The 24,159-nt window shown below is 36.6% G+C and overlaps 1 protein-coding gene across 1 annotated transcript in view; it reads right to left on the bottom strand.

Annotated features, from left to right (window-relative positions):
• Positions 1–24,159, bottom strand: part of SLC9C2 (solute carrier family 9 member C2 (putative)) — a 155,941-nt gene that overhangs the window by 42,771 nt on the left and 89,011 nt on the right. Inside the window, exons 15-22 of the mRNA XM_082612957.1 lie at positions 23,985–24,066; positions 20,153–20,319; positions 19,450–19,563; positions 14,510–14,607; positions 13,188–13,307; positions 9,927–10,125; positions 8,820–9,008; positions 5,850–5,999 (exon numbers count right to left, since the gene is read on the bottom strand). Coding sequence (XP_082469083.1) covers positions 5,850–5,999; positions 8,820–9,008; positions 9,927–10,125; positions 13,188–13,307; positions 14,510–14,607; positions 19,450–19,563; positions 20,153–20,319; positions 23,985–24,066 — 1,119 coding nt within the window. The remainder of the gene's footprint in view (positions 1–5,849; positions 6,000–8,819; positions 9,009–9,926; positions 10,126–13,187; positions 13,308–14,509; positions 14,608–19,449; positions 19,564–20,152; positions 20,320–23,984; positions 24,067–24,159) is intronic.

Below are 24,159 nucleotides of genomic sequence, written 5' to 3'. Positions count from 1 at the left end.
TGGATAAATGACCTGGAAGACAGAATGGTGGAATTCACTGCTGTGGAACAGAATTAAGAAAAAAGAATGAAAAGAAATGAAGTCAGCCTAAGAGACCTCTGGGACAACATTAAACACAACAACATTCCCATTATAAGGGTCCCAGAAGGAGAAGAGAGAGAGAGAAAGGACCCAAGAAAATATTTGAAGAGATTATAGTTGAAAACTTCCCTAACATGGGAAAGGAAATAGCCACCCAAGTCCAGGAAGCACAGCAAGTCCCATACAGGATAAACCCAAGGAGAAACACACTGAGACACATTGTAATCAAATTGGCAAAAATTAAAGACAAAGAAAAATTATTGAAAGCAACAAGGGAAAAATGACAAATAACATACAAGGCAACTCCCATAAGGTTGACAGCTGATTTCTCAGCAGAAACTCTACAAGCCAGAAGGGAGTGGCATGATATACTTAAAGTGACAAAAGGGAAGAAACTACAACCAAGATTACTCTACCCAGCAAGGATCTCATTCAGATTTGATGGAGAAATCAAAAGCTTTACAGACAAGCAAAAGCTAAGAGAATTCAGCACCACCAAACCAGCTCTACAACAAATGCTAAAGGAACTTCTCTAAGTGGGAAACACAAGAGAAAAAAAGGACCTACAAAAACAAACCCAAAACAACTAAGAAAATGGTCATAGGAACATACATATCGATAATTACCTTAAACATGAATGGATTAAACGCTCCAACCAAAAGACACAGGCTTGCTGAATGGATACAAAAACGAGACCCATATATATGCTGTCTACAAGAAACCCACTTCATACCTACGGACACAAACAGACTGAAAGTGAGGGGATGGGAAAACATATTCCATGCAAATGGAAATCAAAAGAAAGCTGAAGTAGCAATACTCGTATCAGACAAAATAGACTTTAAAATAAAGAATGTTACAAGAGACAAGGAAGGGCACTACATAATGATCAAGGGATCAATGCAAGAAGAAGATATAACAATTATAAATATATATGCACCCAACATAGGAGCAGCTCAATACATAAGGCAACTGCTAACAGCTATAAAAGAGGAAATCGACAGTAACACAATAATAGTGGGGGACTTTAACACCTCACTTAAACCAATGGACAGATCAACCAAAATGAAAATAAATAAGAAACAGAATTTTTAAATGACACAATAGACCACGTAGATTTAATTGATAGTTATAGGACATTCCATCCCAAAACAGCAGATTACACTTTCTTCTCAAGTGCACATGGAACATTTTCCAGGATAGGTCACATCTTGGGTCACAAATCAAGCCTTAGTAAATTTAAGAAAATTGAAATCATATCAAGCATCTTTTCTGACCACAATGCTATGAGATTAGAAATCAATTACAGGGGAAAAAAACGTAAAAAACACAAACACATGGAGGCTAAATAATACATTACTAAATAACCAAGAGATCACTGAAGAAATCAAAGAGGAAATCAAAAAATACCTAGAGACAAATGACAATGAAAACACGACGATCCAAACCCTGCGGGATGCAGCAAAAGCAGTTCTAAGAGGGAAGCTTATAGCTATACAAGCCCACCTCAAGAAACAAGAAAAATCTCAAATAAACAATCTAACCATACACCTAAAGGAAGTAGAGAAAGAAGAACAAACAAAACCCAAAGTTAGCAGAAGGAAAGAAATCATCAAGATCAGAGCAGAAATAAATGAAATAGAAACAAAGAAAACAACAGCAAAGATGAATAAAATAAAAACTGGTTCTTTGAGAAGATAAGCAAAATTGATAAACCATTAGCCAGACTCACCAAGAAAAAGAGGGAGAGGACTCAAATCAATAAAATTAGAAATGAAAAAGGAGAAGTTACAACAGACAACACAGAAATACAAAGCATCCTAAGAGACTACTACAAGCAACTCTATGCCTATATAATGGACAACCTGGAAGAAATGGACAAGTTCTTAGAAAGGTACAACCTTCCAAGACTGAACCAGGAAGAAATAGAAAATATGAACAGACCAATCACAACTAATGCAATGGAAACTGTGATTTAAAATCTTCCAACAAACAAAAGCCCAGGACCAGATGGCTTCAAAGGTGAATTCTATCAAACATTTAGAGAAGAGCTAACACCCATCCTTCTCAAACTCTACCAAAAAAATGTGGAATAAGGAACACTCCCAAACTCATTCTATGAGGCCACCATCACCCTGATACCAAAACCAGACAAAGATACTACAAAAAAAGAAAATTACAGACCAATATCACTGACGAATATAGATGCAAAAATCCTCAACAAAATACTAGCAAACAGAATCCAGCAACACATTAAAAGGATCATACACCATGATCAAGTGGGATTTATCCCAGGGATGCAAGGATTCTTCAATATATGCAAATCAATCAATGTGATACACCATATTAACAAACTGAAGAATAAAAACTATATGATCATCTCGATAGATGCAGAAAAAGCTTTTGACAAAATTCAACATCCATTTATGATAAAAAAAACTCTCCAGAAAGTGGGCGTAGAGGGAATCTACCTCAACATAATAAAGGCCATATACGACAAACCCACAGCAAACATCATTCTCAATGGTGAAAATCTGAAAGCATTTTCTCTAAGATTAGGAACAAGACAAGGATGTCCACTCTCACCACTATTATTCAACATAGTTTTGGAAGTCCTAGCCACGGCAATCAGGGAAGAAAAAGAAATGAAAGGAATACAAATTGGAAAAGAAGAAGTTAAACCGTCACTGTTTGCAGATGACATGATACTATACATAGAGAATCCTAAAGATGCCACCAGAAAACTACTAGAGCTAATCAATGAATTTGGTAATGTTGCAGGATACAAAATTAATGCACAGAAATCTGTTGCATTCCTATACACTAATGATGAAATATCTGAAAGATAAATTAAGGAAACACTCCCATTTACCACTGCAACAAAAAGAATAAAATAACTGGGAATAAACCTACCTAAGGAGACAAAAGACCTGTATGCAGAAATCTGTAAGACACTAATGAAAGAAATTAAAGATGATACCAACAAATGGAGAGATATACCATGTTCTTGGATTAGAAGAATCAGTATTTTGAAAATGACTATACTACCCAAAGCAATCTACAGATTCAATGCAATCCCTATCAAATTACCAATGGCATTTTTTACAGAACTAGAAGAAAAAATCTTAAAATTTGTATGGAGACACAAAAGACCCCAAATAGCCAAAGCAGTCTTGAGGGGAAAAAAGGGAGCTGGAGGAATCAACTCTCTGACTTCAGACTATACTACAAAGCTACAGTAACCAAGACAATATGGTACTGGCACAAAAACAGAAACATAAATCAACGGAACAAGAGAGAAAGCCCAGATATAATCTCACGCACCTATGGCCAACTAATCTATGACAAAGGAGGCAAGGATATACAACGGAGAAAAGACAGTCTCTTCAATAAGTGGTGCTGGGAAAACTGAACAGCTACATGTAAAAGAATGAAATTAGAACACTCCCTAACACCATACAAAAATAAACTCAAAATGGATTAGAGGGCTTCCCTGGTGGTGCAGTGGTTGAGAGTCTGCCTGCCGATGCAGGGGACACGGGTTTGTGCCCCGGTCCGGGAAGATCCCACATGCTGCGGAGCAGCTGGGCCCGTGAGCCATGGCCGCTGAGCCTGCGCATCCGGAGTCTGTGCTGCACAATGGGAGAGGCCACAACAGTGAGAGGCCCGTGTACCGCAAAAAAAAAGCAAAAAAAAAATGGATTAGAGACCTAAATGTAAGACCAGACACTATAGAACTCTTAGAGGAAAACATAGGAAGAACACTCTTTGACATAAATCACAGAAAGATCTTTTTTGATCCACCTCCTAGAGTAATGGAAATAAAAACAAAAATATACAAATGGGACCTAATGAAACTTCAAAGCTTTTGCACAGCAAAGGAAACCACAAACAAGACAAAAAGACAACCCTCAGAATGGGAGAAAATATTTGCAAACCAATCAACGGACGAAGGATTAATCTCCAAAATATATAAACAGCTCATGCAGCTCAATAGTAAAAAAACAAACAACCCAATCCAAAAATGGGCAGAAGACCTAAATAGACATTTCTCCAAAGAAGACATACAGATGTCCAAGAAGAACATGAAAAGCTGCGCAACATCACTAATTATTAGAGAAATGCAAATCAAAACTACAATGAGGTATCACCTCACACCAGTTAGAAGGGGCATCATCAGAAAATCTACAAACAACAAATGCTGGAGAGGGTGTGGAGAAAAGGGAACCCTCTTGCACTGTTGGTGGGAATGTAAATTGATACAGCCACTATGGAGAACAGTATGGAGGTACCTTAAAGAACTAAAAATAGAATTACCATATGAGCCAGCAATCCCACTACTGCGCATGTGCCCAGAGAAAACCATAATTCAAAAAGACACACGTGCCCCAATGTTCATTGCAGCAGTATTTACAATAGCCAGGACACGGAAACAACCTAAATGTCCAATGATAGATGAATGGATAAAGAAGATGTGGTACATATATACAGTGGAATATTACTCAGCCATAAAAAGGAACGAAATTGGGTCATTTGTAGAGACGTGGATGCATCTAGAGACTGTCATACAGAGTGAAGTAAGTCAGAAAGAGAAAAATAAATATCGTATATTAACGCATATATGTGGAACCTAGAAAAACGGTACAGATGAACCAGTTTGGAGGCCTGAAATTGAGCCACAGATGTAGAGAACAAACGTATGGACACCAAGGGGGGAAGTGGTGGGGGGCAGGTGTGAGGGTGTGATGAATTGGGCGATTGGGACTGACATCTATACACTGATGTGTATAAAACTGATGACTAATAAGAACCTGCTGTATAAAAAATAAATAAAATAAAATTCCAAAAAAAAGAATTAAATAATATGCATATTATTTAAATTATTATTGGCTAATAGTAGAGGAATTTAACCCAGGAGTGGTGGCTTTGGGGCTGTCTCTGGGAGATGGTAGAGTGGAGGGCTGAGAGGGATAATTTTATTTCTTTTATTATATTATTTCCAAGTTGCAAAATTATGCATGAATACTTTTTACCATAAGTGTTCTGTCTGTGTATATTCAAAGACCTTACCTCTTAGGCCATAGAATTGAATACTCTGAAGCAAAAAATCATATATGAAAGTTAAAATAGCCCTTTTAGGAACGTGACTCTGCTAAATTGCAGAGGGGCCTGTAGTGGACAGACTGGTGTGAGGGAAGCTGGTTAGGAGGTGATTCATTCCACCTGTGAGTTCCTAATGTGCTTACATCCTCATCTCCCATTTGGTACTTACCTCATACTGCCTGGAAATGAGGATCTCGAATGATAAAAAAAAATAATAATAAATACTACCACTCATGCACTCCTCAGTACCAGCATTTGAAGCTTTCACTGTCAAATCTTTGTTCTCTTTCCCTCTCTCTCCCGCCACTTCAGACCTACCCTTTCCTTAAAGCCTTGTTCATGTCTCATTTCCTACATGAAGCCTATTTCAAGTGTCCTACCCTTTGAGAGTGTTACAAAGACAAACAGAATCTCTCCTCTGCATTCAGAAAATGAAAACGAATAGATTTTCTTCTCTGAAGATCATAAATGAGTTTGATAATCATAGCTGAAATTTAAAGAGCAGAAACTGTTCTCTGCAGCACCTCGTATCACATAATAAACAACTGAATCCCTTTCACTTGATATAATTTATCTGTTGGGTCAAATACATGCAGAAATGGTCTTAAAAGAAATCAAGACACCTAAGTGATGTTTTCCCCAAAGGACCAGTGCTTGTCTCTCACCTGATTTATTGATTCTTGGCTAGAAATTTGTTTTATTAAAAACTTGGTATCCTCTTGACTTTTGACATAGCCTTTTGTAATACTATACATCAAGCTGAGACGCTTTTTGATCTGCACATCTACAATATTCATCAGCAGTGGTATTAGTACCTGGAATAACAGAGAGAAAAAAACTGAAAATTTAATGAGGAAAAGCACCCTCTAAGGCAGATGTTCTCAAAGTGTCATTTCTAACAAGCTTGTTAGAAACACAAATGTGACGCTATTGCTGAAACACAAATTCTCAGGCCCCACTCCAGACCTGCTGAATCAGAAACTCTGGGGATGGGCCCCAAAATCGGTGCTTTAACAAGTCCTCCAGGTGATTCTATGCACACTCAAGTTTGAAAGCCACTCTAAAGAAATGAAAGCTCAAAGAACTGTTCTGTAGCTTTAAGGGGAAATCCCTACCTGCACTTTCCCTCATTCTCCATATCACCAGTTTTCAGGAGACAAGAGAGGTCACCCCAATAACCTGGGTGATAGTAACCAACCGAATAAATCTTCTCTCTACACCTCAGTTTCTCCACTTGTAAGATAAGGACCTTAGGGTATCTAAGATACTCCTTAGCTCTAAATTTCTCAAATCATAAGCTGAGGAAAGAGAGTGCAGTGACTGAGGAGAGTGGGATTTTTAAATATAAACCTCCCTGGGTTCAAATACCAGCTCTGCTACTCACCAGCTCTGTGACCTTGAGCAAGTTACTTAGTGACTCCAAGGACTCAGTGTCCTCATCTGTTCAATGATGATAATAATACCTAAGGACCAGAATTCCAGTGGAGTGGCCCTCACGAGCAATGCAGTGAATCACAGAGACAGATGCACATCAGAGCACAGGGAGGATGGTGAGGGGCAAGAGGAAGATGTGACCAGGAAAAGAACATCACAGAGAAGGAGTCACAAGAGCAGAGAAGGGACAGATTTTTTTTAAACTGTTATTCTGGTTGTGAAACTTTGGGCAGAGGGAGAGATATTAAAGAGGATTTTTATAAAGTTTTATTCCATGATGCACTGGCACCCCCTGGGCCGATCTGAAGTAAAGGTCTCCAATATTCTTCAAAGTTTTCCAAGAAAGATTTGTTTCTTTTGAAAGCCACACTTTGCTGAGACTGGCTATTAGGACACCTAACTTGATAAAGTGGTGACACCTACTTCACAGGGCTCTTATAACAATTTAACTAGATAATGTAAGTAAAGTGGTCTGCACAGTTCCTGGAATATAGTAACTACTCAGTAAACAAAAGCTAATCATGACTATATTTACTTAAATACACTCCACTGGGACTTGTCAGAGCATGTTAAACAGAAATAGCAACTACTTCACACTTTAAATAGGGTTGACTTCCACAATAACACATCTTTAAATCTTTATTTCACTCAGAGAGACTTTTCACAAAGTATTCCTTCTAAAATAACTATTTTACATTCATCTGCATAAGATCCCTGTATAGGGCTTCCCTGGTGGCGCAGTGGTTGGGAGTCCGCCTGCCGATGCAGGGGACACGGGTTCATGCCCCGGTCTGGGAAGATCCCACATGCCGCGGAGCGGCTGGGCCCGTGAGCCATGGCCGCTGAGCCTGCGCTTCCGGAGTCTGTGCTCCGCAACGGGAGAGGCCACAACAGTGAGAGGCCTGCGTACCGCAAAAAAAAAAAAAAAAAAAAAAAAAGATCCCTGTATAAAAACTGATTATCTAAGGACGCCTCTACCTTCTGCATTAAGACTTAGCCTCATTCTACATATCCTCATTTCTAGAGTCGTTTGTATTATGGTGGGTTATACCTTATGTCAACACTTTGCTCTAAACTCAGCTCATAGGGAAAAAATCATAAATAAATTGTGCATACAACTCTGTAGAGTCATTCTTATGAACACTAAAGTTTGGTAACATTAATATAGAATCAAGGAAGGAACAAAAAAAAGGAAGTCAACAAGCACAAGTCTGGGCATTCAGACGATTTTGCCTTTAAGATCACTATAAAATTGCTTGGAGAATGGGGACTAGATGGAGGATTCTAATGTATGCCTTTTGCCATCAGGGTTTACAGCAATGTTTTTTCATATTAGGCCTCTATAACTTCAATACATACTAACAGACTTATTTGATGTAATAAGAATTAAGCAACTCAAAAGTATGGAGTGGCAAGTGAAATCATCTAAAGCACCCAAGTTAAAAGCTTATATAATGCAACTGCATTGGAAAGAGAAAGGAGGCTTAAGAACGGAGACTGAAAATCTGAAGATCTACCTTCAGAATCAAAACCAGAGCCGCGAAAAGAAGAAATGGTCATTGTTAAGGAGACTGAAGGCCACAGTAAAACTGAACTTCATAGGCAGTGGGCTATGTAAGTAGTGTGGGCTCTAGGGTAAATATTTTTATGCTTCTGCACAGTTAGGGCTTTATGAGCAAATTTTACTAAAACTTGGAGAACTTGTTTCTGGGTTATCCTGCTGCAAGGGGCACCACTGTTTTCATTTATTCACTCAATACATAATTTATTAAGTACTTACTATATACTAGGTACCATTCTGGAGCCATAGGTTACATCAGTGAGCAAAACAAAGATCCCTACCTCGTGGAAAGCACATATAACATACAGTAAAAAAGTGATAAGTGCTACACAGAAAAATTAAAATTTAAGCAAGTGGAGGGGGATCAGAGAGATGGGTGGAACATGTTGGGAGTATGGAGGGCAGGTTGCCATTTTACGTAGCATAAAAGAAGGTCAGGGAAGACCTTCTCCATGAGAAGGTGAGATTTGAGCAATGACTTGAAGGGAGTGAGAGAGTGAGCCATGCAGATACCTATAAAGAGAGGGTTCCAGGAGAAAAGACAGCTCCCTCCCTCATTTCTTTCAAAATAGTGAGGTTTCTTAATTCTTTCGACAAATAGTATAGAAAAAAAACAGTATTTTAAAACGTGAAGTTTTACCTTGATAAGAGGAATAAATCTAATTATTCTGAAATAACCTATTATTACTGTAAACTGAATAAGAACCAAGTGGTCTGGTCTCAATCTGATGAAGTATATACAAAATATATCAACGATTCCAATAAGCACGATAAAAAATTCCAAAATATTCCAATGTTGATGAAAATATCTGCTTTTCAAAATTGTTATCTGTTTAGAAAACATACAGAATGTACATCATTTCATAGCACTATACAATGATATGGGGAGGAGATTCTTAAAAATTAACAGTTAAATCCTTAACTACAAATGAGTTATATTCCAAAAGTTGGGTTTTAAGTCATTCATTTGAAATTCAAAAAAATCCTACATCAAAAATTATAATTTGGGGCTTCCCTGGTGGCGCAGTGGTTGAGAGTCCGCCTGCCAATGCAGGGGACACAGATTCGTGCCCTGGTCTGGGAAGATCCCACATGCCGCGGAGAGGCTGGGCCCATGAGCCATGGCCGCTGAGCCTGTGCGTCCGGAGCCTGTGCTCCTCAACGGGAGAGGCCACAACAGTGAGAGGCCCGCGTACCACAAAAAAAAAAAAAATTATAATTTGATTCCAAATATACATAATCTATTATGAAGCTGTAATGCCAAAGAAAAGCAATGAAAAATACTAAACAGATTCATTGCAATACTATTAATTATAATTAAAGTATGAAAACAATAATGCTGATAAATCATCTTTGAAGCATTTATCCTAAAAACTAGTTCTCATCTTATATTATGACAAGTAACTAGCAAACCATTTTGGTTTTATTCACTTATTTATTCTTTGCATCGTTACAGGGAGTATTCGAGGGAAACAGCAAATGTCTAGATTTTCAATTCTTTTTTGCCTGATCTTTGAGATTCTCTCCACTTTTATGATACTTCTCTTACCTGATATCCAAGACTAACTGTTTTACTGATTTCATTATTAAACTCAGAAAATTCAAAAAGATTACTCAAATTCCAGGATCCTATCAACTGTTACAGCAAAAGGCTTCTAGTATCAATTATTTGAAAAAAATGACAAAAATAGATTCAAATTATCTAAACTGTTCTTTTTATAGGATACATTTCTATTTTAAACAGTACCTTCAATGCTGATTCTAACAGATATAAAAATACAAAATAGTAGTTTACTAATATCAGTGCTGACACATTTAATTCTCTTGCCATTGGCCATAGATGCATTATCATAGGATAAATGTACATTATTCTTATAATATGTCCTGCATATTCAAATTCTTCTGAAAATACAATGCGATATATAAAACTCAGAAATTTATTATTCCTGAAAAAAAAGAGATCAAATAAAATGTCAGATCACTTTAAAGGTATAACAATTAAAATCTGAAGTTCATTTGTTTAAATAAATATTAACATTAATTTGAGGTATAACAATTAAAATCTGAAGTTCATTTGTTTAAATAAATATTAACATTAATTTGAAGAAAGATACAAATAATATGAAACAATAGCTAAGCAAAAATCTAAACCATACTTTCTAGACATAAAAATCATAAGGGAAAAAGATAAAGATATGGCTCTTGGTAATCTAGATCAGGGCTGAGGAGCTTTTTTTAAAGTTAATGTCTTATGCTTATTATTCACCCAGGTAGAAGAAACATTTTCATTAACCTTTGCCCAAACATTAGGTACTGTAAATACATATTCATTTGGGAGGGTGGCTTTTGTGGGGGGTGTTTTTTTCTTCCAGTTTTCTTAAGATATAATTGACATACAGCACTGTATATGTTTTAAGGTATACAACATAATGGTTTGGCTTACGTACATCACAAACTGATCATCACGGTAAGTGTAGTGAACATCCATTATCTCATATAGATGCAACATTAAACAGATAGAAAATTTCTCCTTGTGATGAGAACCCTTAGGACTTACTCCCTTAACAGCTTTCATATGTAACATGCAGCAGTGTTAACTATATTCATCATAGTGTAATACATTACCTCCCTAGTACTTTTATCTGATAAATGGAAATTGTACCTGGTGACTGTTTTCATCCACTTCCCCCTATCCCACCCTCCACCTCTGGTAACCACAAATCTGATCCTTTTTTTTCTATGTATTTGTTTGTTGGTTTGTTTTTGAAGTATGATTGACCTAGAACGCTATGTTAGGTCCTGTTATACAACACACTGATTCAATATTTCTAGATCTTTTAAAATGATAACCACAGTAAGTCTAGTTATGATATGTCACCATACAAAGATACTACATAGTTGCTAACTATATTCTCCACACTGTACATTTCATACTGGCTACTCATTTATTTTGCAACTGGAAGTTTGTACATTTTAATTTCCCTCACTATTTCTTTCCTCTCCCGATTCCTCCCTTCTGAACACCACCTGTTTGTTCTCTGTATCTATGACTCTGTTTCTCTTTTGTTAAGTTTATTCATTTGTTTTGTTTTTTTAGAATCCACATATAAGTGAAATCATACAGTATTTGACTTTCTCTGTCTGACTTACTTCACTTAGCATAATACCATCTAAGTCCACCCACATGGCAAATGGCAAGATTTCATTCTTTTCTAGGGCTGAGTAATATTCCATTATATATATGGAATATATACATACATATTGAACCATCCTTGGGACAAATCCCACTTGATCATGGTGTATGATCCTTTCAATGTATTGCTGAATTTGGTTTGTTAATATTTTGTTGAGGATTTTTGCATCTATTGATATGCTCATCAGTGATATTGGCCTGTAATTTCCTTTTTTTGTGTGATATCTTTGTCTGATTTTGGTATCAGGGTAATGCTGGCTTTATAGAATGATTTCAGAAGTATTCCTTCCTCTACAATTTTTTGGAGTAATTTGATAAGGATATGTGTTAACTCTTCTCTAAATGTTTGGTAGAATTCATCTCTGAAGCCATGTGGTCCTGGAATTTTATTTGTTGGGAGTTTTAAAATTACTGATTCAATTTCAGTACTGGTAATTGGTCTGTTCATATTTTCTACTTCTTCCTGCTACAGTCTTGGGAGATTGTACCTTTCTAAGAATTTGTCCATTTCTTCTAGGTTTCCATCTTACTGGCATATAACTGTTTGTAGTACTCTCTTGTGATCCTTTGTATTTCAGTGATTTCAGTTGTAACTTCTTTTTCATCTGATTTTATTGATTTGGGCCCTCTCTTTTTCTTGGTGAGTTGGGCTGAAGGTTTATCAATTTTGTTTATTTTTTCAAAGAACCAGCTCTTAGTTTCATTTATCTATTCTATTGTTTTTTAGTTTCTCTTTCACTTATTTCTGCTCTGATATTTATGATTTCTCCCTTTCTATTAACTAAGGGTTTTGTTTGTCCTTCTTTTTCTAGTTCCTTTAGGTGTAAGGTTGGATTGTTTGTTTGAGATTTGTCTGGAGAGCATTTTTTAAAATCAAGGCTAATCGCACATAGAAACAATGCAAAAATTCATACATCAAAAGCAAGAAACAAATTAATTTAGAGAAAAACATCAACACTGCTTAAAATTAGGAACAGAATGAAATATTCTATTCAATATTACTATGACATTTAAAAAATTTTTTTCTATTCATCTAAAGTAGAAGCTGACAAAAAGAGGTTACTTGGATATATGTCAAGATCCTAGGGTTTTAAATTTTTATATTTTTTCTGTAAACTTAATAAATGGAAGAAAGTAAAAAATTATCATAATTTGTTATGAAAAGCATGTTAACACCCACTTAAAATTTATTAGCATTAATGGTCCCAGTACTTTCTCATTTGACATCTTTTGTTAGTAGAAAAACTTTGTCTTTCTGCTCTAAAAAGTATATAAGCTCACAACTTATGTTATATAACAAAACAGAGTCTGCACAAGTTAAGAAAAATCTGTACCTTGTGATATTTTGGACGTTGGTTATAAGTATTGTTAAGGCCATGTTGTGTTTTTCCTAATTATAGACATCAACAGAACCATCCCATGGCACAGATGAAAATAAGTTGAGAGTTAGATTTAGTCTTTGAGTTTGCTATTTCTCACCCCTGCTCATCCCAGAAGAATACCAGAAGAATACCAAAGAAGTCCAACATGTAATGTGACCCTAAGACATGGTAATTAAAACTTGAAGAATCCAAATATGACCATCCTTTTCATCTTTTTTCTACCCACTCTCTAATAGAGGTGCCAATGAAATTGGTAAAACAGAATGGAGAAAGAGAAGCAAGAACTTTGTTCCTTCCGCACTCAATCAATAAGACTTCACTATAATATTAGCTGGGTGTTTTTTTTTTATGGAAAATCAAAGTAATCTATTCTGACAATGTAGAAAAGGTCATATTTTCAAGTACCTTGCTATTAAAGGTTCACAGTACTTACCCATATAGAAAAAGAGGTGTCTTATCTTTATGATATTCCAAGAAAGTTAATATGTTTTTAAACTTCATAAGCCAACTTCTAGCTCTTACATAAGTTGAAACATCATAGATACTCATGAATCTAATAGAGAAAAATATACATACATGTTAAAATGAAAAGCAAGTGCTATACCTTTGAGTAATATAAAACAGAAAGTTGGGGCTTCCCTGGTGGCGCAGTAGTTGAGAGTCCACCTGTCAATGCAGGGGACACGGGTTCACGCCCTGGTGCGGGAAGATCCCACATGCCGCAGAGCGGCTGGGCCTGTGAGCCATCCGCAACAGGAGAGGCCACAACAGTGAGAGGCCCGCGTACTGCAAAAAAAAAAAAAAAAAAGAAAAGAAAAAACAGAAAGTTATACTAAACATAAATGTAATATGGGTTTATTAAATATGCCTCTGTATCCATCTGCCTACCCACCCATGGTCATGGAACAGAAACATTTTTAGTGGGAGACTCCTGCTGTCCATGTTCCTGGAACTATCCGTGACCTGAGGTAGAACATAATTAAAACTTCAGAATCCAATTCTTTGGGGTTCAGAATCAAGCTTCCTTTTGTCATGCCTTGCCTAGCCGAAGATTCTGCAAGGCCCTAAAGTCCCTGTCTTTCCCAAACTTTATTTAGGAATTGATGCTACATCTCCCAGATATATTACCAGGCTGCTGAAATGTTAACTATCACCCAGACAGAATCTCCCATCACTGTTGCCCCACAGGTTTGTCTTAGACCATCCATTATCTAATGTTTCAGGACTGTAACCAGATATCAATATATCTCTAAGATACTGAGCTTTTCCCATCATATTTAATTATATCTATCAGTTCCATGGGTTGGATCAATTCCTCCAGATCCTATGATCCTATTCCACCCCAGAGAGCAGTTTAATGGCAGGCTCCAGGCCTCCTTACTTCCCCTATGCAGTAATTTAGTAAATATGATATAAAGACGAAATAATTATCATCATAATTAAAACTATATGGGTTCTTTTTCATGGCCCCCTTGTCTCTCATATAATTGCTCTGTAGTCAAATCTTCCTCCAGAAATTCCCAATGTCATCAAAGTTATGAATTTTCAGGGAGAAAAGTATAAACAAGAAAAATAGGAAGTAAAATAGAAAAGTAAAGTAAAGTAAAATAGGAAGTAGATGGATGGATGGATAAACAGACAGATAGATAAGATAAAAAGATTGATCAATCTGGACACTGAACTCTCAGTTTGTTCATTCTCTATTACATACCCATTCAATTTTGGAAATATCAATTAAAGAAGTATTATACTTACTTTCCTTGGATGTGGCAATAGCTTTTGGTTGCACCAATTAATGTCCGGGCTGCCTCTACACTGAGGACTCCGTCATTACACTGTTTTTCAAAGCTACTCTAAACATACAATTTTAAATAAAAATTACAAAGGACCAAAACATTATTGTAATGTACCCTGCTTGACCTTTACATACCCCTCACTATTATTATTGAATTCAATATATGAAAATATCCTATTCAAAAACTTCTAGAGCAAGAAATAAATTTCATTCAATTTAAATATTTACAGAATATTCCATTTTTGCAAAGTACTCCCTTGGATGTTACAAAAGATACAAAGACTTATGGCTTCAGGAAACTCAAAATCTATACAACTCAAAGAGTTTACTTCAGATGTTCAACATCACTAATTATTAGAGAAATGCAAACCTAAACCACAATGAAGCATCCCCTCGTACTGGTCAGAATGGCTATCATCAAAAAGGCTACAAATAATAAATGCTGGAGAGAGTGTGGAGAAAACAGAACCCTTGTACACTGTTGGTAGGAAATGTAAACTGGTGCATCCACTAGGGAGAACAGTATGAGGTTCCTTAAAAAACTAAAAATAGAGCTACCATATGATCTAGCAATCCTACTTCTGGGTATATATCCAAAAAAAAAAAAACCCAAAAACTCTAATTCAAAAAGATACATGCACCTCAACGTTCATAGCAGCACCATTTACAATAGCCAAGACATAGAAACAACCCAAGTGCCCATAACAGAAAATTGGCTTAAGAAGATGTGGCATATATATATATATATATATATATATATATATATATATATATATGAATATTACTCAGCCATAAAAAAGAATGAAATATGCCATTTGCAGCAACATGAATGGACCTAGAGATTACCATACTAAGTGAAGTAAGTCAAAGACAAATATTATATCACTTATATGTGGAATCTAAAAAATAATACAAATGAGTCTATACACAAAATGGAAACAGACTCACAGACACAGAAAACAAACTTATGGTTACCAAAAAGGAAAGGTGGGGAGGACAAATTAGGGGTATGGGATTAACAGATACAAACTAATATACATAAAATATATGCAATAAGGATTTACTGTATAGCAAAGGGAATTATAGTTAACATCTTATAATAACCTACAATGGAATATAACCTGAAAAAAAACTGAATCACTATGCTGTATGCCTGAAACTAACACAATTCTGTAAATCAAATATATTTCAATTTTTTTAGAAAAGATAACATGAAGTGGGTCATTACATGGGATTGTTGGTTTAAAAAGTAAATGTGGTAGGTCATTATAACAATGGTCCCAATGTAGCATGCCTTTCCCATGCCTCTTTGTAACTAATACTGCTGCTCCTTCCTTCAAAGGTGGGGTCTTCCTCACTCATTGAATCTGGGCTAGCTTTGTGATTTACTTTAACTAATAGAACGGGGGTAAAAGTGATGTTATTCAACTTCCAGAGCCTAGGAGATACAGCGGGCTTTGCAGCTTGTCCTCTCACCCTGTTGGAACCCAGAGACCACCATGTAGTAAAGAAGCCCAGTTCACTCTACTGGAAGATAGGAAGCCATGTGGAGGAGAACCAAAGTGCCCTGAAAGACAACCAGAGTCAACTGCCAAATCTGTGAGTGAGGACATGCTGGACCCTCTAACCCCAGTTGAGCTAAGATGGTGGCAGACATATAAGTGTTCCCAGGCAAGACCGACAATAAAATCATCCAGGTTGCCAACCCACAGAAATGTGAGAAATACCAAATCATTGTTGTTTTCAGCCACTAAGGTTTGTAATACAGCAAAGGCTAACCAAAACAGAAATCAGTGCCAATTGTGCAGAGCTTCCATAACAAAAAGCTAAAGCATGTATCATTAGCTTTGGGACTAGGTGGTGAGCAGAGGCTAGAAGGGCAATGAGGAGACTGTTAGTGGAAGCTGGAAGAGCAGTGAGAAAACTGATGTAGAAGGCTGGAGGGAGGCAGCTGTGCTATGAAGAGACAGCACAATTGGCAATACTGTCACCTAAGGCACAGTTGGAAAGTAGAGGGTGTACCTAATGAATTTGTGAATCTGGCTTCTAATATTCTAGAAATATTAAAGTGTCAACCTTTTTAGCTGCATATGATAAGGTATGGGAAGAGAGAGATAAACCGAAGGGCAACAGTTCAATCTGCAAGCGGGTCTTATAGAAAATAGAAAGAGGCCAGGATTTGCCAGGTTGAAAACCAAACGTACTTCTCATCTGCAAGTCTCTTCAGGTGGCAAAAGATCTGGGAGTAAAAATCAAATCTAGAGTTCTGCCAGTAAAATATGGCCTCAGGCTCAAGATCAAATCAAGGGTGTGGCTCAAGACCCTTGGATAAGACCACTGAAAGGTTAAAGGTGGTCCTTAGTCTACCCTCTCAAGCAGACTAAAGGCTTTCTCAGACTCATATTGTCTGACATGTGGCCTGTATGAAAAGGAATTACAGAGTAGAGTGGACTACAATGAGACTCATTGAAAACACATGAGTTTTTAAGGAAACTATCAGCTTGGACTTAAAAAGACAGTAAGAGTTCTAAATAAGTAAGAATTTCCATTTCTACTGGCAGAAATCAGTCTGAGAAGGTTACTCAGACACAAACATGGATTATTTCCTATGAAAATATAGAGAATGGGGAGAACTGGGACATATGCCCATCTGGATTTCAGAATTGCCAAGGGCCAGTGATTAATCAGTGCTTCCTGTTCTTCCCCTTCTTGAACAGAGGTGTCTATTGATCACCACTAAATGTTGTGGGTGGAGGTGGGGGAGACAGATAACTTCTCTTTTTAGTCCACAGGTCTCTGGATCAAGAGGAATCATACTTAAGGAGATACAACCAAGAAGCTTCAGCAGACCTAGACTAAATGCACATCATGAGATACTGGACTTTGAATCTGATACCATAATAGGATGAAGTCTTGCCAGGGTTCGGGGCGGGCGTGCAGTGTCTTAGAAAAAGATGAGTGTGTTTTGCTTCGTAGGAGGGGTAACAATATTTGTGGCCAGTGAGTGGAACGTGGTACATTAAATATGGTCACAAATTCTTTGAATCTCTTACCATCGCAAGGTTGAATCTACTGTCCCAAGCCTCAAATTAAAGTGGCTCCATTCCCAAGTCTAGTAGTAGGGTACTGACTCTCGGCTGTATGCCTCAGGTTACTTCTATGTGGCCTCTCATTCTTCAGAGGCTAGGCCAGCTTCCTCACATGACAATCTCAGGGTGGTATTCAAAGTGGAAGAAGGGGGAAATTGCAAATCTCCTCAAGGCCTAGGCTCCAGTACATGCCCAAAGTCCTTTTGCTACATTGTACCGGTCAAAACAAGTCACAAGAATGTCCAAATTTAATGGTGGGGAGGGATATAGGCACCACCTCTTAATAGGAGGTCTTACAAAGAACTTGTGACCATATTTTACCTCTCTGGGTAAGAGCCTTTCAAATTCTGAGAACATTTTAAATTAAGTATAGAAATGTTTTTAAAATGAAAATACAGTGTTAATATTTTTGTATTAAGAAGAAATATGTTCTTCAACAGAAAAAATAAAAGGAGGAATTTATAGATTAAAAGAGACAAAGTACATATGCATTCGTTGCAATATGTTATTTTACAGAAATGCAATTTAAAAATATAAACTGTGAGGGCCTCCCTGGTGGCGCAGTGGTTGAGAGTCCGCCTGCCGATGCAGGGGATACGGGTTCGTGCCCCGGTCTGGGAGGATCCCATATGCCGCGGAGCGGCTGGGCCCGTGAGCCATGGCCGCTGAGCCTGTGCGTCCGGAGCCTGTGCTCCGCAATGGGAGAGGCCACAACAGTGAGAGGCCCGCGTACAGCAAAAAAAAAAAAAAAAAAAAAAAAAAAAAAAAAAAATATATATATATATATATATATATATATATATATATATATAAACTGTGAAAATACGCATTGATCACATTTATGAGATAATTGGAAATTTGATCATTGACCCAATATTTGATGTTATTAAGGAATTATTAATTCTTAGGTGCAATATTAGTATTTTACTATGTTTTTAAAAAGACCAAATTTTAAAATTTTTAAAAGACTAAATTTTAAAAATTTAGAGATACATACTGAAATATTTGCAGATGAAATGATATAATGTCTGGGATTTGTTTCTAAATAATATGGAAGATGGAGGAGTGACTGAGGGTGCAGATGGGGCACAGTTGGTCATGTGTGGATGGTTTTTAAGGCTGAGTGATCGGTACTTGGGAGTTCATTACACTATTTTATCTACCTTTGTATATTTTAGAAATTCTTCATAATAAGTTCTAAAATGAAAGTAAAAAAGAAGGATTCTGGACATAATGAGTATTTTATATACTTGTAAAATTGAATAAAATTTGTACTATTAAAATAAAACCCCAATTTTAAATGTGCAATTTGATAAGTTGATTTAAACTTGATTTTACCTAGTAATCTTCCTACATTTATAACATTTAAATATTAAATTGTAAATATTTTAAGAGAATTTTGCTTCATTAGATTTATTTTAACTCATTAGATTTACAGGAGTTAAATAAGCACTTGAGAGAATATTGTATAAGAGGAACTCAAATATGTTAAATTTATAAAAGCAGTTTCAAATATTTGAAGATTTTAATTAGTACGTAAATGGCACCAAACATTATTCAAAGACTCCCCAAAAGTGAACTGCTAAAAATTAGCTAAACTTAGAAATAGAATAATAACATTTGTGACTTGAATTTAAATCCTAAGAGATTTCTTCTTTTATTTTTTAACTTTCATAAATCAAACATAAATTTTAACAACCAATTAAAAGATGAAAAAAAATCTTCTAGTCACCTGAAAACCATACGTAAGAATTAAAAGCATCGCAAGAATAATAAATAAATAAAAAGCAGATTATGTGAAGGGTACCAACCATTTGTATTATAGCTACATGCAATCTGGCCTCTTCTATTAAAACTTCATCTGTTGGGGACTCCTCCTTCACTTTTTTATCACATGAAACATGAGGAAACTGAACAGTATCAGACTAAGTTTAAAAACACAGAGATAAAGTTACAAATAAGTAAAAATGATTAGGAGCTGTCAAATACTTCGCTCAACCAAGATTCCAATAAATCAAATCAGAATCGCTAAAATGAAGGGGTGTATAAGTGAAAAACGTTCTCCATATTAGAAATGTTGCTTTCAATTGTGGCGAAGTAACAATTCATTTGGGGAGATTTAGAAGCCAAATTCTTCCCCAAGCTAGTTGTATGCTTGACTGCTCTCTGGAGCAGCCTATGTTTTCTGCTTTTGATAGTACTTATACAGGGAGAGATCTCTCACTTCCTCAACCAGTTGGAAACATCACCCTGGCAGAGGCCATTCATAGTTACTCAATCAGCCAGTTTGTAAAAACACCAGTTCTCCTGTATTTGGCAAATAAGGCTAGATCACCAACACCTTCTCTTTAGAGACAGAATTCAAACTATTTTTGCCAATACAGCAAAGCTAGTAAATGTATCTCCCTTCAGTATCCTGACATATAACTAGCAGAATCAAGTTTTTTATAATAAACTAAAGAAAAAGGCAGGCCAGAAAGGGAAAGGACTATTTTTTGCCAGGTATCAACTCACAGGAATGATGTATTCAATCTTTGTTTTTTCTTCTACTAAGGTCCAGTTAACATTTGTCAAAACTTTTTCTGTTTTAAATAAAGTTATTCTGTTCTGTATTATCTCCTGGATGTGCTTAATGGCATTTTGCATGGCCATTTGTCTTGGAAGGGAGATGGCACACAAACCTGTGACAAAGAAAAGGAAGGGCCTTAATAAAATACAGTGAAGATTGCACAGGGAAGCGAAATGTTGCATAATGTAGTGAAATCTTGGCATCACTTGCATAGCCAAACCAGAGTGCTTAGAGCAAGGACAACTATTTGTCCAAAATTTTCCAGAAAATTACCCAACTATCCATTTCCTTCTGGCTGTACAGCTCAACTTTTTCTGACTCAAGTGCTAAAGAATGTCTTCTTAGTTTCTTTTTGTTCCCTATAGTTAGAAACATGACTATTTAAAGGCATCCAATCAGTATTTCTCCAAGTATGGAAAGCTACCTGTGTCTACAGGTAAAGGAGCTGCCTATTAAATAATGCAAATTCCTGAGCTTTACTCCATGTCTGGAGAATCAGAGTGACCTGGGAATTTGCATTTTAACAACTTCTCCAACTGATTCTTATACATAATAAAATTTAATGGCCACTGCAATAGAGATCCCTCAAATTTAACATCTCTGTTTCCTGGCCAGCAAATCTACATGTCCAAAACTTGTAGCAGTTTGTATCATCCTGAAGTAACAATTTGAAGTTTTAGATATGAGGCTTGCTTACCAAAAAGAAGAATTTAATTAGTGAGTGGGCTTAGCCTACTCATTCAGAATTCCATCTCAATAAAACTGTTCTCAATAAACAACAAGGTTCTCCTGTATAGCACAGGGAAATATATTCAATATCCTGTGATAAACCATAATGGAATAGAAGGTAAAAAAAGAATGTATACATATGTACAATGAATCACTGCTGTACAGCAGAAACTAACAAAACATTGTAAATCAAATACACGTCAATTTAATAGATAAATAAATAAATAATAAAACTGTTCTCTCTTCATAATTGCATATGAGATGTCTCATAAAGAGTTTTAAATGTTTCTAAATGTTTCAGTTTAACTTTACTGCATTCTCTACAGGACACTGTGGTGGCTGTATTTCAATTCTCAGGGATTCAAAAAGGTTTGTAATCATATCCCTCTCAGTTCTCTATGGTCCAGAGCAAAGATGCATCTGACTGCCATGCTAAAGAGTTAGAACGTGTCAGCTTTGGATTTAAAATTTCCATGGCTGAGAGCACACAAGGAGAAAGTTTATTCATTTGCCTAATTACATCCCACCCATGAGGATGGAGCAACGGCCACTTTCCAGTTGCTCTGGGGAAACATGGGTATAAGTGGACCACTCGATGGCACCAGTACATTTGAACAAACTCCTGTGTTTAAGATGATCCTGGAAGAATATGAGGATGGATCTCTCTCTCTCTCTCTCTCTCTCTCTCTTTTTTTTTTTTTAATATTATTGAAGTAGTGTTCATTTCCAATGTTGTGTTTAATTTCTGCAGTACACCAAAGTGAATCAGTGATATATATATATATATATAGATAGATAGATAGATAGATAGATATAGATATGTGTGTGTGTGTGTGTATATATATATATACACACACACACACACATATATATATATATTCTTCATATTCTTTTCCATTATGGTTTATCACAGAATACTGAATATAGCTCCCTGTGCTATATAGTAGGACCTTGTTGTTTATCCATCCTATATGTAATGGATTGCATCTGCTAATCCCAAACTCCCAGTCCTCTCCCCTACTCCCTTCCCCCTTGGCAACCACAAGTCTGTTCTCTATATCTGTCAATCTGTTTTTGTTTTGTAGATATGTTCATTTGTGTCATATTTTAGATTCCACATATAAGTGATGTCATGTGGAATTTGTCTTTCTCCTTCTGACTTACTTCGCTTAGTATGATAATCTCTAGGTCCAGAGGATGAATCTCTTAAAAGCATTAGACCAGATGGAAGAAGTTGGTCTGAAACTCTTCCTGATAAAACTCAATTTTGTCAATTACCTGTTAACGTGCGAGTGTTTCTAGAAAGGATGAGCATTGATTCTGAGGATAAAGTACTTGCCATACATGTTTGTTTCACAGTGAAAATTCTGAGGTTCAGTTAATACAATTAAAAAAATTGTACAGGAAGAAAAGGAGAAGAAAAAAATATTTCCATGATAGTAAAACCTCTTGCTCTTGCCTTTGAGTATCAGAGTAAGAGCAATCTCAAGAAAGCAAGCATGGAGGAAATACAGATGTTTTATCATAAGCAAAGAGAGCAGAGTGGGTCTGGATCCCTGAAAGCCAAAGAAAACTGGTGGGAAGGGAGGTGTGAGCAAACCTTCATGGATCGAGTTAACTTTACTCATGCTCCAGTGTAGGCTTTTGCTGATCCAAGCTCTACTTTCCACTGCAAACAAGAGCAAACACATAATGTGGGGAGAAGGAGAGCTGCCAAAAATCTGCCCCATTTACTAGTCCTGTTCGCATATTGGGGCCATGGACTTGGAGGTAAGCTTCCACAGGAAGTTCTGCAATAGTGTGGATGGGGCACGGTTTCAGGAGTGGGCAGAACCGTGAAAAGACACAAGCAGAGGGGCTAAATTCACCGGGCTACTTCCCTGTTTATAAGAACTCTCCTTCAACATTACCCTTCCTTGACCTCTCACCAGTTCCACACTTTCCAAGAAACCTTCTGATTACTAATGTGATTTATCAAGGAAATTGGTATTTAGAGGTGAATACCCTGAATAATGATCACAATTATTTCTGACATAGAAAGAAATCATCCTCATTATAAATTAATAAATTGATTTTCTGCTGCATCTGTATTCTCCTGTGAGTGCGATATATGTAAATTTCCAGCCTTTTGATTAATTCTAGATACCCTGACAAAATCATGTCTCTGCACCAGCAAAGCTGAGGACCAGGCCACAGGACACTGGAGGATACTAAGGCCCTACTCTAAAACTTTGTGTAATCCCATCCTGCCCTTTCTCTCCCCCTTGACTCCACTGCCACTGATGATCTTACCCTGATTTCTCTACTGATCATCGGTCTATTTGTGATTTTATTATATTTATGTATTTTAATATCAACAGCTTCAATTTTTTTCTAGAAATAGGCAACTGTGGCAGAGCCTGCTGACTGCTCCCAATATTCATTCTCCCCTTCTTCCTTTAACAATAGAATCTCTGAGTTTTGGCTAAGCACATGGCCAGTCAGTTAAGATAATATTCCCCAGCTTCCTTTGGCCATGTGTGCCCATGTGACTAAGTTCTGGCCAATGGACTGTGAGTGGTAATGATATGTACAACTTCCAGATTGTGCCCTTAAAAGGAAGCTGCTTACCCTCCATTAACAGCATCACCACCACCATCACCCCCACCCTATCCTCCCTTTCTAGTTGATTGGACTGAAGATACAGTGGCAGTGAGCCAGCATCTACCCTGCAGACAAAAGCAACACCCTGGGAAGCCGGGGAGTAACAAAAGAGAAGGATCTGAGCTCTCTGGACAACCTTGTGGAACAGAACCATCCCACTTTTCTGGACTTTCTGGTGGAGGGGAAAAAAACAAACAAAAAAACTTTGTCTTGTTTAAGCCACTGTTAATGTGGTTTCTGTTAAACTGGCTGAATCAATATCCCAATTCATACATTATCTATAAATAGGGAGTGAATGAAAATGAGTGATTTCATAATCAATTCCTTGAGCCCCATAAGAAATGTCTCCACCACCCCCCAACAATAATCTCTTTGCATTACTCTCCCCAATTAATTAGACTTTACCTAATGTCCTGGCTGAATAAGTCATCATGTATGAATTTATTCCCATAGTCATTAATGATATTACTTGTATATACAATATAAACTGAAAAACAAAACACACAGAGTCAAAACATTAATAAGTTCTCCAAAGGGAATCATTGTTCAATTAACCACTAACAAAATTCTAAAATACCAC

This window comes from Mesoplodon mirus (assembly GCF_964341445.2).
Source record: "Mesoplodon mirus genome assembly, chromosome: 3".
NCBI classification, from domain to species: domain Eukaryota; kingdom Metazoa; phylum Chordata; class Mammalia; order Artiodactyla; family Ziphiidae; genus Mesoplodon; species Mesoplodon mirus.
Note: the sequence above shows the minus strand (reverse complement) of the source record. Positions and strands in the feature narration are given on the sequence as shown.